Source organism: Hylaeus volcanicus, chromosome 2 (genome assembly GCF_026283585.1).
Source record: "Hylaeus volcanicus isolate JK05 chromosome 2, UHH_iyHylVolc1.0_haploid, whole genome shotgun sequence".
Classification (NCBI taxonomy): domain Eukaryota; kingdom Metazoa; phylum Arthropoda; class Insecta; order Hymenoptera; family Colletidae; genus Hylaeus; species Hylaeus volcanicus.
In genome coordinates this window covers 12217700-12233522 of record NC_071977.1, presented here as the reverse complement: position 1 = coordinate 12233522, position 15823 = coordinate 12217700, and the positions used below count along the sequence as shown (strand labels likewise).

At 34.4% G+C, this 15823-nt stretch overlaps 1 protein-coding gene across 1 annotated transcript in view; it reads right to left on the bottom strand.

The window, feature by feature from the left end:
- Nucleotides 1–15823, bottom strand: part of LOC128872936 (sodium-dependent dopamine transporter) — a 34510-nt gene that overhangs the window by 6349 nt on the left and 12338 nt on the right. Inside the window, exons 3-9 of the mRNA XM_054116128.1 lie at nucleotides 10955–11089; nucleotides 6810–7128; nucleotides 6101–6239; nucleotides 5544–5678; nucleotides 1863–1966; nucleotides 1005–1242; nucleotides 18–146 (exon numbers count right to left, since the gene is read on the bottom strand). Of these exons, the coding sequence (XP_053972103.1) occupies nucleotides 18–146; nucleotides 1005–1242; nucleotides 1863–1966; nucleotides 5544–5678; nucleotides 6101–6239; nucleotides 6810–7128; nucleotides 10955–11089 (1199 nt within the window). The remainder of the gene's footprint in view (nucleotides 1–17; nucleotides 147–1004; nucleotides 1243–1862; nucleotides 1967–5543; nucleotides 5679–6100; nucleotides 6240–6809; nucleotides 7129–10954; nucleotides 11090–15823) is intronic.

Below are 15823 nucleotides of genomic sequence, written 5' to 3'. Positions count from 1 at the left end.
TTATTTATTTACTTTACCTGGGAACACGACGCTAATCCAACGAGGAAGTACAATGTGAAAAGGAAAGCGACGAAAATTTCACGATTGTTCCCGATAATAGGAAACTCGTCGCTGAGGGCTGTTATTATGGCTTCAGAGCCTCCAAACTATAAAAAAAAAAGATACATATCCTTTAATCAATGATACAATCTAGAGATATAGAGAGATATATACAATATAAAGTAAAGACTATTTATGATAGACTTTGTTGGTAAGAGGAATAACTTTCAAAGTGTACAATTACGGTAAATACCTTGAACGATAAATACAATGAAATATAATATAAAATAATTCATCGCAATAAATATTGTTTAACACTAAAACTACCAGGCTCAAACATATCTATTCTACAAAGAAGTATATCTTTGTAATTAGAGGGGGAAGAAGCAGACTAATTTATAAATAAAATTAATTCTCTAGTATAATACAGTGGGTGTAGAATGTATTCGTACATTGATCAATTTCCTAAAAAACTTTTGTGTGAAATTGTAGTTTATTAACTTATGAAATTTTAAAAATTTAACACTTGTACGAATACTTATTGCTTATTGTATTCTGTATTTCTATCGATTTATTGTTTTTTCTTGTTGATTTCTCACTTATACAAAATACCTAATCTTTTCGTACTGTATCTATTCTAGACATTTCCAAGAATATGTAGAATATCATTGTTTACAAAAAAAAGTTAATAAATCACAATTTCACATAGTTTTTTTTGAAAATTGATCGGTGTACGAATACTTTCTACACCCACTGTAATTGTCCTCAAATATTGCAGTGAAGATACTACTAATAATTGAGTAACGTTAAAAAGTAGTTTCAAGTACATGGGTCAAATTGTCTGGCTTGATAGGTTTAGCGTTAAATTTAAAACGAAATTGATTATTACTAATTCAATCGGAAAATAAAATAAAATAAAATCCTTCAAGAGACAACAGTTAATAAAACTGTATTAATATCTATACCGAGCTGTCTAATCCAAGAGTGAGCAGCATCATAAAGAAGATGAGTGCCCAAAACATGGACCCTGGCATTGTAGCTATAGCAGCAGGATATACGATAAAGACTAGACCAGGACCTTCGGTTGCTACATCCTGAATGGACTTTCCGCTTGCACGAGCCATATATCCTAGCACAGAGAAGATCACGAATCCAGCAATGAATGATGTTGCGCTGTTGATTAGACTGGTTAGTAACGCGTCCCTGGAAAGACAAGCAACAGGTAAAGCTTCAAAACATTTGGCGAAGGCTATTTGTTGATCTGTTCTACGTGTATAGGTGAGACATGTACAGGGAGATACTTTATTCGTCGAATACATTTTCTACTATTACTATAAAAGCTAAAAGAAAAGAAAAAATAAAACAATAATAAATTGAACATTTACTGAATTTAAAACACTTAAGCTCCAATTTAACACGTTCACTGCCAGACTGATACTCTTGAAAATTTCTACTGTGATTAACTTTTGTTTACGGACTATTGAGAGTTCAAGAAGTTCAAGAAGTTCATTCAAATTTATTTTCATTGATATTTAACTCTCACAATTAATTTGTTTAGTTTTTCCGTGAAAAACACCCATATATGGATGACGTGGTGGTCAATGCGTTAAACTATAAAAACTCTTATTTAATAATCTCTCAGAATCAACCTTTCCCCAAATAATCTATTCAATGGCCATTCTAAAGATTTGATTATTTGTTAATAACGATTCCTCTTCGTTTTTTTTTCCACTTCTGAGCGAACACACCTTCTGGTTTCTGTTTGATTTGTGTATAAATGATTTGTCCCTGCAATGAAGTTCGCTAACACGCGTATATCTTACTTGTAAACGTTGTTGTGATATTTATTATAACTCGCATAAGCCAGCAGCACCCCGAAGCCCGGCCCGAGGGAGAAGAACACCTGTGTTGCAGCGTCTACCCACACCTAAAAAGAGATTCAGTGTTCTTATGCGAAAGTTCCGGAATGCTCTCGTAAAATGCATTTTATAATTAAACACAGAATTGCTTTATCATCAAACATAATACAAATACAGGGTGAGTCCGAAGAAACAGAACACCTAAATATCTCCGTTACATTTCGTTGTACAAAAGAACTTCTTAGGACAAAGTTACACTATTTGAAGAGCCACAAGTAACGGTGTAAGGGAAAAAAATTTCAAGGTCTTTTTTTTTATAAAATTTCAAGGTCATCGATGTTTTTTTAACTGGAATGATATATTTTCGTTAACGTAATGTTGTAGCTGACAAAATAACGAATTCATCCATGTACTACAATATGACCTACAAATGACCTTCAACCCAGAAATGTGGAATAAATAAAATTCAACGTGTAAGATTCATTTGCTTTATGATGGACGATTACGATTAGGAAATCGGTCTTTGTACAACCGCACTGCTTCTCTTAAAACACTGTCGACTTTCTCCATAAATGAAAATCATATCAATTTTCTTTTCTTTCGGGTAACGCATCGTGAAACGTACATCGACAAACTGATAGATTGGAAATCTTACGAAACATTAGAATTAGAAATCAGAGAGCAAGAACGTCTTCAGACTGATCAGCAGTTGTAAACACGAATGTGTACAAACACATAGATAAAGGTATATCATAAATGTCTTCCTGTCAACGTCGAATTTGTTATTATGTTGTGTATTGCGATACATTTGAATGTATAGCGGCTCAAGTTAATATTAATTTGAATATTCAAAATATTTTGAACATTTTGCGTAACAGGAATAGAGCAAATGAATCTTACACGTTGAATTTTATTTATTCCAATTTTCTGGGTTGAAGGTCATTTGTAGGTCATATTGTAATACATGGATGAATTCGTTATTTTGTCAGCTACAACATTACGTTAACAAAAATATATCATTCCATTAAAAAAAACATCGATGATCTTGAAATTTTATAAAAAAAAGACCTTGAACATTTTTTCCCTTACACCGTTGCATGTGGCTCTTCAAATAGTGTAACTTTGTCCTAAGAAGTTCTTTTGTACAACGAAATGTAACGGAGATATTTAGGTGTTCTGTTTCTTCGGACTCACACTGTATATATATGTATATATATAAATTTATTATATAAAATACGTAAATTAAATATATTCTACTCGATTTGTATACCATTTGTTGGAGTTTCTCTTCTTAAAAGAGAAAGTTTTCGTTACGAAAACCATTTCTGCGCGTTTGGGTTTCTTTCCTAGACACAAGTCAAGAGGGTGCAGCTGCGTCCCATCTTGGCTTGTTTAGACAAAGTTTGGGACCGATAGGGTCTATAGTTCAGTAACGAAATTCTTCGTTCCTGACCTCACTTTCATTCATTCGAGCTGTTTCTAGTGACCAGAACAGACGCGCTCTACCGTGTGTTTCGAATAAAGTTTTTAAAGTCAAGTTAAAACAAAAGTCTACTCATTCATTCCACCACCTATATTCCAATACCATTGAATAACAAGCCCATTGTTGAAAATCCTTTATATTCGCAGTGTTCATATACAATAGTACCACTGAATATTAAATATTCATAGACAAACTTTAATATATACGAATTGAAGGATGTCGCAGTCTTAAACAACTTCATTATACTTTTCTATTCTTTCCTTTAAAGTTTAACGTTTGCTAAAATAACATGTAAAACTAACCTAAACGAAATACAATTACACCTTGCAGTATAGTGTGGGTAAGAATTTGTTGTACAACCTGCAAGTGAGTGATGTTATATACAGAAATAAATAAAATATAAAATCTAAAACCTTTGCGATCGAATACAACTCGAGTGAAAGGTGTCTGACAAATACTGGTTATTTCTACTAGCGCCAGCCAACTGGTTGAGAGGACTAACCGAGACTCATTAATAATATCTAATCATTTTCAAGCATTACGTTGAGATATAAATGGGAGAATTAATACTGGATTAAATTGTTTTGATAAATAAATCCTGGCATTCCTGGTGATCAGTCTATTACGAAAGTTATATATTAAACTTTGTAAAAACCTTCTTTAAAAGCGTCATGTCAACAAGGAAATGAATTACCATGAAAAGAAGGCGGCTGTAAATGGTAAATTTTAAGAATCAATAAATTTTCTTGGTCGCTGTATAAAATCCACTTTAGCGAACCAGAAAACGCGTCAGAGCCGCTGAAGAGAAATGCATTCCGCTTATGACTGCCAAGAGGGTCGAACGTGCGGTTCCAGGCCCGTGGACTGACCGAACTCTAATGGTCATTATGACAGGTACACAGAGTTTCCATTTTCAGCGTCGTCGGATAAACCTGGCACGTTTCACTCCCCTCCAAATAATTCTCGCGACGCTGCTCGACTTTCACAGACCCTCTTTATATCAGTGCATTAACTTCTTGGCCCTCGGTTTTTTATTCTTCCCCATGGCCACTGTAAGTGGCCACTTCATAACACTTCATAACTACGATCATCCGCTGGAAAACGTTTCATCGGACACACGGTGAATGCGAGAAAGTGCAAACGCATCTAATGGGGTGGTTCTTATTCGAATGATTTTTTAAATCTAAATTTGGATGTATTAGGTTGTCTCGAAAGTTTCTTTCGCGAATTGCACTCAATTATTTGATGTGGTCGTGTTTATATAAATAGACAATCTAATTTCATGGATATTCATGTTGTAACAGTAATGGAGCAAAATGAATCGTGGAAAATTCAGTAATGTAACATAAAACATAAAATATTGTGGATGTATTACTTATTAATCAAGCGAAAGAAACTTTTGGGACAACCCAATATATTTTTCTCTATATGTTTAGATAAAACACAGCAAATGGTTTTATGTCGTGCACTCCCTAAATACCTTGCGAATTCGTACAGAACAATTCCTGCAAAATTTCAGCTTTTTATTATTAGGTAGACTGGAAAGTAATGTCGTTACTTTTACATTAAATTCAAACAAATTTTCAATAAATTTCTATTTTTAATCAGTTATGCAATCGCCATCGTTATCAACAGCCTTTTGTCATCTATTGTGCAAATTTTCAATGCCAGATCGATCAAAATCAACGAGTTGAGTGATAAACAAGTATTTAAAAACGACGTTACTTTTCAGTCCACCTAATATAACGTTTACCACGTGCCTTAAATATTCGAAAGTTTTAAATGAGGAAAATAGATGCGATTTGTTGCAATCGGTTACTTTTTTTTTTACAACTCTGGCAGAAATTGATGAAATAATTTGTAATTTTGTAGAGTTGTTACTTATAATGTATAGGAAGAAGCCCTGGATATTTCAAATTTTTATTTTGATTATTTCCTTGTATATTAGCCTAGTGAATATGAATCTGTTTTCTCCACTTCAAATATTATTCTAATATTACCTTGAATGTTTTAAATATGAACTCATTTATGATTTTATATAAATTATTATTTAAAGAAGAATTTTGATATATTTAAACTAGTGTAAAAAGAATGGGAAGTTTCACTAACGGATATGTAAAAAAATAATAAAATCTAGTGATATTGAAAGGAACTTTGGTTACCTCCGCTTTCGTGATGGCTGAAAAGTTCGGGTTCAGGTAGTATCGAATGCCTTCTAGACTTCCTGGCAGCGTAACGCCTCGTATAAGTAAAATTAGTAGAACAGCATAAGGAAACAAAGCTGTGAACCAAACTACCTGTGACAAAAAGTTAATTTTCTCCTCGTTGGTACAATCATGAATTATTAAAAGATCGAAGTGTTAACCCTTTGTGCTCTAGGCATTTTTCTATAAAATCAAATCCAGCCCATTTTTAGAATAAATTTCTGTAATATCAAGAACTCTACTTCGAAAAGAAACATCTACGAACATTCACGACTCAATGTATTATTATTTCAATTAATAATTAGCTGTATTCTGATATAATTAAAATTGAAATTGTACGTTCATAAAATCACTTTTAAATTACATGTGTCGCCCTAGAGGCGCCACTCGAGCGCAAAGGATTAATAGATTAAGCTCACGACTGGAAATGAAGAATAAATAAAATAACATTCGGGTAACTTGAAATGAAAAAATGTTTTAAACAGTAAAGTTTGCGTGAAATATGTAGATCTCACCTTGCCAGAGGTAGAAATGCCCTTCCACAAAGAGAAGTAACAGATGATGTAGACCACCAGCAAGCATAACGCTATGTCCCACTTAATTGCCCCAAGATCGTGCAAGCCTTCACTCTTGTGAAGTTCCAAAATGGCCCGACTTTAAACAGAGTTATCGGTCATCATGCATAATTACTTCTTTCCCCTTTATTTTCATCATGACTTGTGTATTAATCTTTTGCCACATAAATGGATTAAAAGTGGCCTGACTAAACTAAATGACTTTCTAAATATGACAGACGTTCTTCTCAAAATAAATTCTTCTTGTTGCATATTATTCTGAGGATTAAATCTTCCTTCTTTTCGTTAAATTTGAAGTAAAGAAATAAACAAATAATTCGTTATTTGAATTACCTATTATTTCAACTGAATTGATATTATATGTACTTTAAAATAACTGTATCGAAAATAACGGTTCGAAATAAATTATTTCAAGTAGTTAATTCTTACTTTCATTTCAATTAAAATTCACCCAGATCTGAGAATAAATATATTTTTGAAGGATATCATCCTAAAGTATCAAAGGGTTGCAAACAAAATTGTCAGATATTCCTCTTAAAGTTTCTTATGACTCTACGAAATTTTATAAAAATCCAAGTTCCCTTTTGAAACAATGGGACATTGTAGAATTAAAACACCATCCAACAATAAGGCTGAAGAGTAGACTTACTGGAAATATTCCTGCGCGGCACTCGTGTACCACGTATTATTGTATCCTTGATTCGAGGTCCTGTCCAAGTAATCTTCAATGGAGGACGAGTTGCTCGAGTCCCTCTGATCGAACGATTCGACAGGAGATGTATCGTCGAACGTGTAAGAAACATTTGCATCGAATGCACGACAATGCGGTGTGTTCCACGGATTGTCGCAGGTGGTCCATGGTAAGAGGCTGGAGAACGAAGCGAAGAAATATCTCAACGCCCACGCAATGATCACGTTGTAGTAAAAGTCGACGTAGAATGCGATCAGAGCCACGGCGTATCCGATTCCTGGTTAAAAGAAAAAATAGAAGAGAATGAAGTCGAAACAAGTAAAATAATTTAAAAATGGTTGCGACATTTTCATTTTGGGTGTGTTGTTTTCTCAACACGAAAAATACATTCTGCAACTTGTCTCGTTTTAATAGTAGACTGTTAAATACCTATCTACGTCTATTTCTTATTCTGCGTAATTAACCCCTCGAGAGACGAATTTTAAATGGATTTTTGTTTGGTTTAAGGCAAAAATTGGGGTCTACGAACATGCTCGTATATACAGGGTGTCCCAAAACTCGGGGAGGAGCCGGAAATGGGGGGTAGTTGAGACGATTCTGAACAACAATTTCCTTTGCAAAAATGTCGGATGGGGCTTCGTTAAGGAGATATTAAGCGAAAACTCCGACCAATCAGAGCGCGCGTAGACCGTTGGAGCGGCCGCGGTAGCGTAGGCTACGCGCTGGTGGCCGCGCTTGCACGCGAACAAGTGACTCGACGTGCATCGAAGCATCGACCTAGCGCGTAGCCTTCGCTACCGCGGCCGCTCCAACGGTCTACGCGCGCTCTGATTGGTCGGAGTTTTCGCTTAATATCTCCTTAACGAAGCCCCATCCGACATTTTTGCAAAGGAAATTGTTGTTCAGAATCGTCTCAACTACCCCCCATTTCCGGCTCCTCCCCGAGTTTTGGGACACCCTGTATAACTTTTCGCGTACAATTTTGTATTGGAAAAAATCATTTGTTATCACTAGACTGCGGATCTTTATGCAAAATAAAATCTTCGCGAACGCGCCTACAAAAGTTGAACCTGAATAGGAATTTATTTTATTCTACAAATATTATAACATGAACTTTACTTTCGATCTTTTTTATATTCTTGCGTATTGTTTGCATTTCGTAGTTTCTTGCATATTCGAATTTCCTATAAATGCATAAAGTTGCGCAGTCTGGTCATCACCAAATAATCAAATATCCAATAAAAGACGATGTATGTTTCATAAAGATCCGTTCAACACATTATTGTTAAAAAATTCGTAAAGAAATTCCTCATTCTCAGCATCCTGTACCAGGTTCAAGACTTTTCATTAAAGAGCTAATTAAATTAATTTTGAAGGTGAGGTAGTAAAAATAATTTTAAGTAAGATTCATGAATTTACCAAGGTTAACGAATTAAATATTACGACAAGTGTTAAATTATCCAATCTCCAATAGCCTCCAGACGAAATTTTCACTCTGTAGAACTTGTCACAAGTTTCAGTCTAGCAGCGAACGTATTAAACTGAAGTTATAAATGATAATTAGGTAGACTGGAAAGTAATGTCGTTTCTTTTACATTAAATTCAAACAAATTTTTAATAAATTTCAATTTTTAATCAATTATGTAATCGCCTTCGTTATCAACAGCCTTTTGCCATTTAGTGTGCAAATTTTCAACGCCATATCGATAAACATCAATGAGCTGATGAGTGATAAACAAGTATTTAAAATTGCACAAACGACAAAGCCACGGAATTAGTTTCTACACCTAATAATTTCAGATAACGACATATCTGATTCTACGAATGGGGTATTCGTCTCGAAAGGATTAAAAATCTCCGGGGACGTGTTTTATATCCCAATTCCCGCAGCCAGAGAATATTCCATTATCCCGCGGGGAAGGTCGGCTTCAACGACGAATCAATTACGTCGTTCATCGATGCGGATCAAAAAGAAAAAGCACGTAGGAGACAAGAGACTTCTGCGTTTACATCGATCATCGCGGCTGCCCTAGTTGAAATCGCTGCGATGAAGCAGGAAATCGACGGAAATGGAGGCTCTCCTCGAGTGCTCGTCCACCCTCGGATTTTCCCCGGATTTATACGCGTTACATAAAACACCATACAGAGCACCAAAGTGTGGAATAAAAGAAAATACACTCGGTGTGCCTAATGCGTCCTTCATTGCCAGAGACGATGGTAAAGTGCTTTAGGAGCATTTTCAGAATTCTTCTGATAGTCGTTCAGAAAAATCTTTCGTGGTGCTGTTACTGCCATTGTCCAAGGTCATTTGCTACATTCGACCAAGTGGAAAAATTCGACGTTATTACTTGGAAATTCATTCTGTACTTTTTCTGACACCTTTCAACGCTTCCTGTGGCTAAGGTGAATGTTGCAAGCAATGATTTGTCCAAATTTTTTGTGTTTCGTTAAGGCAGTCACGAATTGAGAGGGTTTTTAGGGATCTAAAAGGGAATCTTGCTCCTTTAAGGAGGAGTCTGGTCCAGCTAATGTATTTTTCTAATCCATATAATTTCCAGATATAATTCATTTTTATTATTGACATTTTTTTTTACATATAAAGGGACGTTCAAAGAAGAAAATTTGACAGTGTAGATTTAATTTGAATGTATACATATATAGATATACAAGTAGTTGCAAGGAAAGGATTCGGTCAAAACGGTAGGACGCATAGCTCATCGAATTTTTATCCGATTCACTTGATTCAACGCTTAAATTGAAGGTAGTTAAGTTTATATGCTAATGAACCTCGACTCTTAATGAATTATTATTATAGCATAAAGTTATTGCAAAATAACGGCCGACATGTATCGTTCAGTTTCATGTTTTTGCCGCCATTTTTGCAATTAACAATTTTTCTTTGCAAATGGAGGTTCATACGCATTTTACGTACCTACTAAAGAAAAAAAATTTCTGATTTTACCTATCAGATGAATCCTTTCCTTGGAACTACTATATCTACATATATATATATGTATGTATATATGTATACATTCAAATTAAGTCTACACTGTCAAATTTTCTTCTTTAAACGTCCCCTTATACGTAAAAAAAGTTTCAATAACAGAAATTAATTATATCTGGAAATTATATGCATTAGAAAAATACATTAGCTGGACCAGACTCCTCCCTTAAGGGCTTCATTCTTTCAAATACTACAATGAGTTTCGATAGTTACTTTATTCTCGATTTGTTACGGTTTTTCAATGCACTAAATAATTTTCTATACAATTTTTTTAGAGGTTAAGGTTTCCATTAAAAATTCTGTAATACCAACAAACTTCCCTTCTCCTGCTTTTCTTATCGAAAGGACCTGTCACTTTTATCAAACCCTGACCCTTAAGAATTCTTAAGTAGGAATATACTCCATTGTATTTTTGTCTTGTTGAAAAAACAAGATCTTAAGACCCCTTTTAGGACACCTGCACCCTCGTTACTTTAATATCTTCACAGGACTTTGCTGCAGCCATTCGAGGTAATATTAAAACGGTAAGAGGTTGTTTATACATTTCGAAAGAACGAGAAATTACTGAAACAGGAATTTCTGTCTCTCTGACAATGATTACGTGCTCTTACTGTTGTTGGGATACGGGCTACCATGTCCAAGTCAAACGCGATTCCACGTAATATAAAACAAAAGTTATCAGATTTTACTTTGAACTGTCAAAGGAAATCCTCTTTTCTTGCAATTTGAACAAAAGAGTACAATTGAGTGCTCCTTTGAGCGAATAAAAAATGTCTTGCATTTAATTGAGAGAATTCAGGTGTGATCAAATCTTTTTTAGATAATCTCTCTTTAAAATTAATTCATTCATAATTATTAAGAAATTAGAAAAGCTCAAAGCTTTAGGAATTTTTTTAAATCATCGATAAAAACTAAAAAGTGAATAAATTAGGAATACGTAAAATTATGAACTTCGGTTACTATAAAAATGAAGAATGCACGAACTAGGCCCTTGGAAACCATGAAATTGATTGTAATTTATGAAATAATAAAACTTTACCATGTAATTTGAATTAATGCTGGTTAGGAGTTCAGGAAATGTGAATTGACGTCTACTTACCCTTTAGAAGTGGCACTATACGACCCCAGCAGGTGATCGCACCCTTTCTATTGAATTGGCCTAGGGCGAGCTCCATATAAAAGAGAGGAATTCCACCTACCACCAGCATTATGCAGTACGGGACCAGAAAGGCACCTGTCAACATAAATCAATCAAAATTTAGTCCTTCTCGCTTAATTAAAATAATATCATTTCACAATTTCTATGTAGAATGAATTGAAAAAATTGCCAAATACTCTCGATAGCGCTTGGACAATTTACTATATTATTAAAAAAATGCTTGATTTAAAAATTTTTCGATAACCAAGTTAGGAGTCGCCGCGTAACTTTGTTAATTTAAGATATTTTTAAATAGAAAAATTGCGAGACATGCACCAAGAAACATTCTTTCGAATACCCTAATACTTATTACCAGAACATTTTCCGTTTGTCCAGAAAAAATTCTTAAATATGCACCTCTTCCATAACGATTCAATCCAATTATCTTTATTTATAGTGTGGTCCTAACGGACCGTTTACACTTTTCCTGTAACATTGTTTGAGTGATAGTCCTGTCGGACTGTTAACATTTTTCTTGGTCCGGTCTTGCTTGTGCAGATCCCAAATCTTACACATACGTGTTTACAATTTACCAGCTCTACACATCAATTACATAGCTATATATAATATAAGAAAATTAGAAAAATAAAGAATCTTATCAAAATAACATAAAGGTGAATCATCTTCCATTCTACTCATATTTCTAAATTCACCGCTTTTGTAAATGATATATCGCTCTATATATCTTTGGTTTATCCAGAATTATCAACTTATATACATCCTCTCCTACGTCTTCTATTTCCTTTTTCAGCTTTTCTCTGAACTCTAGTCTATGAAAATTGTCCAAAGGTCATTCAAAAACCACATGGTTTATAGTCTCTTCTCCCATACCACAATCACAACTTCCATTTTCTAAAATATTTTTACGCGCTAACGATTCTTTTAAATTATTAGGTTGTCCCAAAAGTTTCTTTCGTAATTTCCACTAAATTATTTTGTGCGGTAGTGTTTATATAAATAGGCAATCTAATTTCTTGGATGTTGATGTTGTAACAGTAATGGAGTCAAATGAATCGTACACAATTCAATAATGTAACATTAGACATAAAACATTGTGTATGTATTACTTATTAATAACACGAAAGAAACTTTTGGGACAACCTAATACAGGGTGAGTCCGAAGAAACAGAACACCTAAATATCTCCGTTACATTTCGTTGTACGAAAGAACTTCTTAGGACAAAGTTACACTATTTGAAGAGCCACATGTAACGGTATAAGGGAAAAAATTGTCAAGGTCTTTTTTTTTATAAAATTTCAAGGTCATCGATGTTTTTTTAACGGAATGATATATTTTCGTTAACGTAATGTTGTAGCTGACAGAATAACAAATTCATCCATGTACTACAATATGACCTACAAATGACCTTCAACCCAGAAAATTGGAATAAATAAAATTCAACGTGTAAGATTCATTTGCTTAATTCCTGTTACGCAAAATGTTCAAAATATTTTGAATATTCAAATTAATATTAACTGGAGCCGCTATACATTCAAATGTATCGCAATACACAACATAATAACACATTCGGCGTTGACAGGAAGACATTTATGATATACCTTTATCTATGTGTTTGTACACATTCTTGTTTACAACTGCTGATCAGTCTGAAGACGTTCTTGCTCTCTGATTTCTAATTCTAATGTTTCGTAAGATTTCCAATCTAACACGTTGAATTTTATTTATTCCATTTTTCTGGGTTGAAGGTCATTTGTAGGTCATATTGTAGTACATGGATGAATTCGTTATTTTGTCAGCTACAACATTACGTTAACGAAAATATATCATTTCATTTAAAAAAATATCGATGACCTTGAAATTTTATAAAAAAAAAAGACCTTGAAAATTTTTTCCCTTACACCGTTACATGTGGCTCTTCAAATAGTGTAACTTTGTCCTAAGAAGTTTTTTTGTACAACGTATTGTAACGGAGATATTTAGGTGTTTTGTTTCCTCGGACTCACCCTGTATAATGATTCGCTCTGATTCGTGAAATGGCTCTAATAACTTCTCTGCTTAAAATTCTCTTGTATTTATTAAACCAAGGTGCATATTTGCTTCTCTTTTTATTATCCCAAAATGTTTCAAACTCTTCCATAACGTCCTAGATAGGCTTCCCCCTTTAATGAACTTTCCCCCTTAAATGAAACACCCCGTATGAGATAACACCCAGAAAGGAAAAACAGCGATATAAAGGGACGAAAGGGTGGTGAAAATTCGATCTACGTCCTCGACAAAATCGTGTTCGTTCAATTTAATTGCGGTCATCCGGAGAAACGTTCAGATTCTTATCATCTTTGATGACATTGGTGTCGCGTCGAGGGTGTGGCGCTAAGAGGGAGGAAAAAAGAGTGATGTGCGAGCCACTCGCATCACCGTGTTAGCTGCATAACTGAATTGCAGAATATCCAGGGCACCAGCGACAGCGAGGTGCTTTTAGGTGGGTAATTCGATAGCGAACTTTCGAAAATGTGGCAAGGTGGAGCTAAAATGGCGATTCAGCAGATGAAGCTGATTCGCCGAACAATCGGTGGAATGTGATACCGAAAGACTAACAAGTGTGAATTTCCAAAAATCAAACAGGATAGACGGATAGACGGATAGATGGACGAGAAGTACAAGGAGCTCCCTCGAGGATTCGAGTTTTCTTTCTTTCGATCGTTTATTAGTGGACTGGGAATATTTATGCAAATTCATATTTTAATATACACAGAAAAACAAAGGTAAACTAAAGTATGTCTTATCTTCTAAATGTTGTATTGTGTATATTATTTAAAAAATTTTATATATTTACGCATTTGTACATAGTCTGCCAAATTTGTGTATATTTACACTTCTGATAAATGCATAAATATCCACAGTCTAATTTATTCGGTATAATCAATGTCATGATAATGTTTACGCATTCTTAACAAACAATATAGAGTTTCTTCGTTACACGAGCTATAACACATTATGATTGTAAAAAATTTGCTTCGTTTTTCACAGATAAATGAATAAAAAAAAAATATTAAGGGGCACTTTGATCGAATTTGTTCGTCATCGAAAGGGCAAAAGTAATCTGGGCAACAGGGTAGCATGAGAAGAAGGGAATATTCTTTCTTAATGCGATTACGTCTCCGTGGTTACGAGAGAGAATTTATCGGAAAGAAAAAGGATGGAACCGTGGGAAGGAATGTGCAGTGTATTTGAGAGGATTCTCGTTTCAATTGGAGAAGACAGCATATCCGTGGTAGGTTCCTTGATCTGTTCATTTCAGATGAACTGTAGGATATTTTTTAAGAATCTAGAAATTGTGAAAGAATTGGAAAATTTGAGTAACGTAAAAATCCTAATATTCTCGATACACCTATTTCGCTGTTGCTACGAAATATGCTAACGAACCTTGCTTTAATTAAAGTTTTAGTAATTTCACTTGTAGATCACTAGTATTTTAATAATAGCGAGCCATGATTTTTTAAATAATTTATCAAGATATTCCTATTCTCTGTGCTTGCCTTGCGATTCACACACGCGTCCAACGTATAAAGAGATTCCCTGTCTATGTCACAGGCAAATGTCCGGTTTTAAATAACATTTCCGCTCAATTTTCATCCTTTGAGCGCGGGATAACGCTCTGACCGTTAACGCTTTGTGTTTGACACGTGGAAGTGTCCATGGGATACGACAATTCCTTAACCTGCCTATTTCTTCGATTTTACTGAATTACTATTAACACGATTCTTAAAATGCTTTATTTTTTATGGATTTTTAAATGGTCTACTGCTTGTTAAATTAAATTTCTATTTAGTTAGTGAAACGATATACTATTCTAGAGATTACAGTCTTTGAGATAGTCTGTGGTGTTTATTAATTTTCTATTTTATATACGAAGTTATCTATAATACAAAATAAAACCATTTTATTTCACTTTGTCTTGAGTACGAAGTAGAATTAAATGTTAACCACTCATTCTATTAAATGAAAATTCTCTTATCCAAATATAATTGGATGCTTGGCAATATTTCAGATAAATAATAAGAGTCCAGCAAGATTTCACTAAATATTAGGTGAACCGGAAAGTAATGTCGTTTTTGCAATTTTAAATACTTGTTTATCATTCATCAGGTCATTGATTTTTATCGATCTGGCATTGACAATTTGCACACTAGATGGCAAAAGGCTATTGATAACGGAAGCGATTATATAACTAATAATTAAAAATAGAAATTCATACAAAATTTGTTTGAATTTAACGTAAAAGAAACGACATTACTTTCCAGTCCACCTAATAGTTCATCGACAAAAATTTAATTCCAATGATTGGAGCTCTGACGAATGAAATTGTATTTTTGTTCTTTATCCGGAGAGAACAACAGGATAAAACAAGGGTATTACCCCCTCGACAAGAAAATTAATCTTTGTCCACGAGAAGAAGCAGGCTATGAATGATTTGTTTAGATATAGAGAAATTTTAATATCTCAAAGACTTTAGAGAGAGCTCTAAGCAATACAAACGAATTCTATAAACTACAATCTATTAGTCCAAATGTAATAAAAAAAAACCAAATTGTTTCCCCTTCCCTTATTTCTATGAAACCTGGTCAGTTTCTGTAACGACGTCAACTAAATCTGTGTAGGACGCGGCAACGCGTCGTGAAATATTCACGGATCTCGGCAAAGAAGAAGCGCGAAACATCGGACGAAATCACGCAACATAACGGGGATCGCGTACGGTGGCATGCAGCAGGTAGAGGCGTCGCGAGCGTCCATGATCAAAGGCCGGCCCG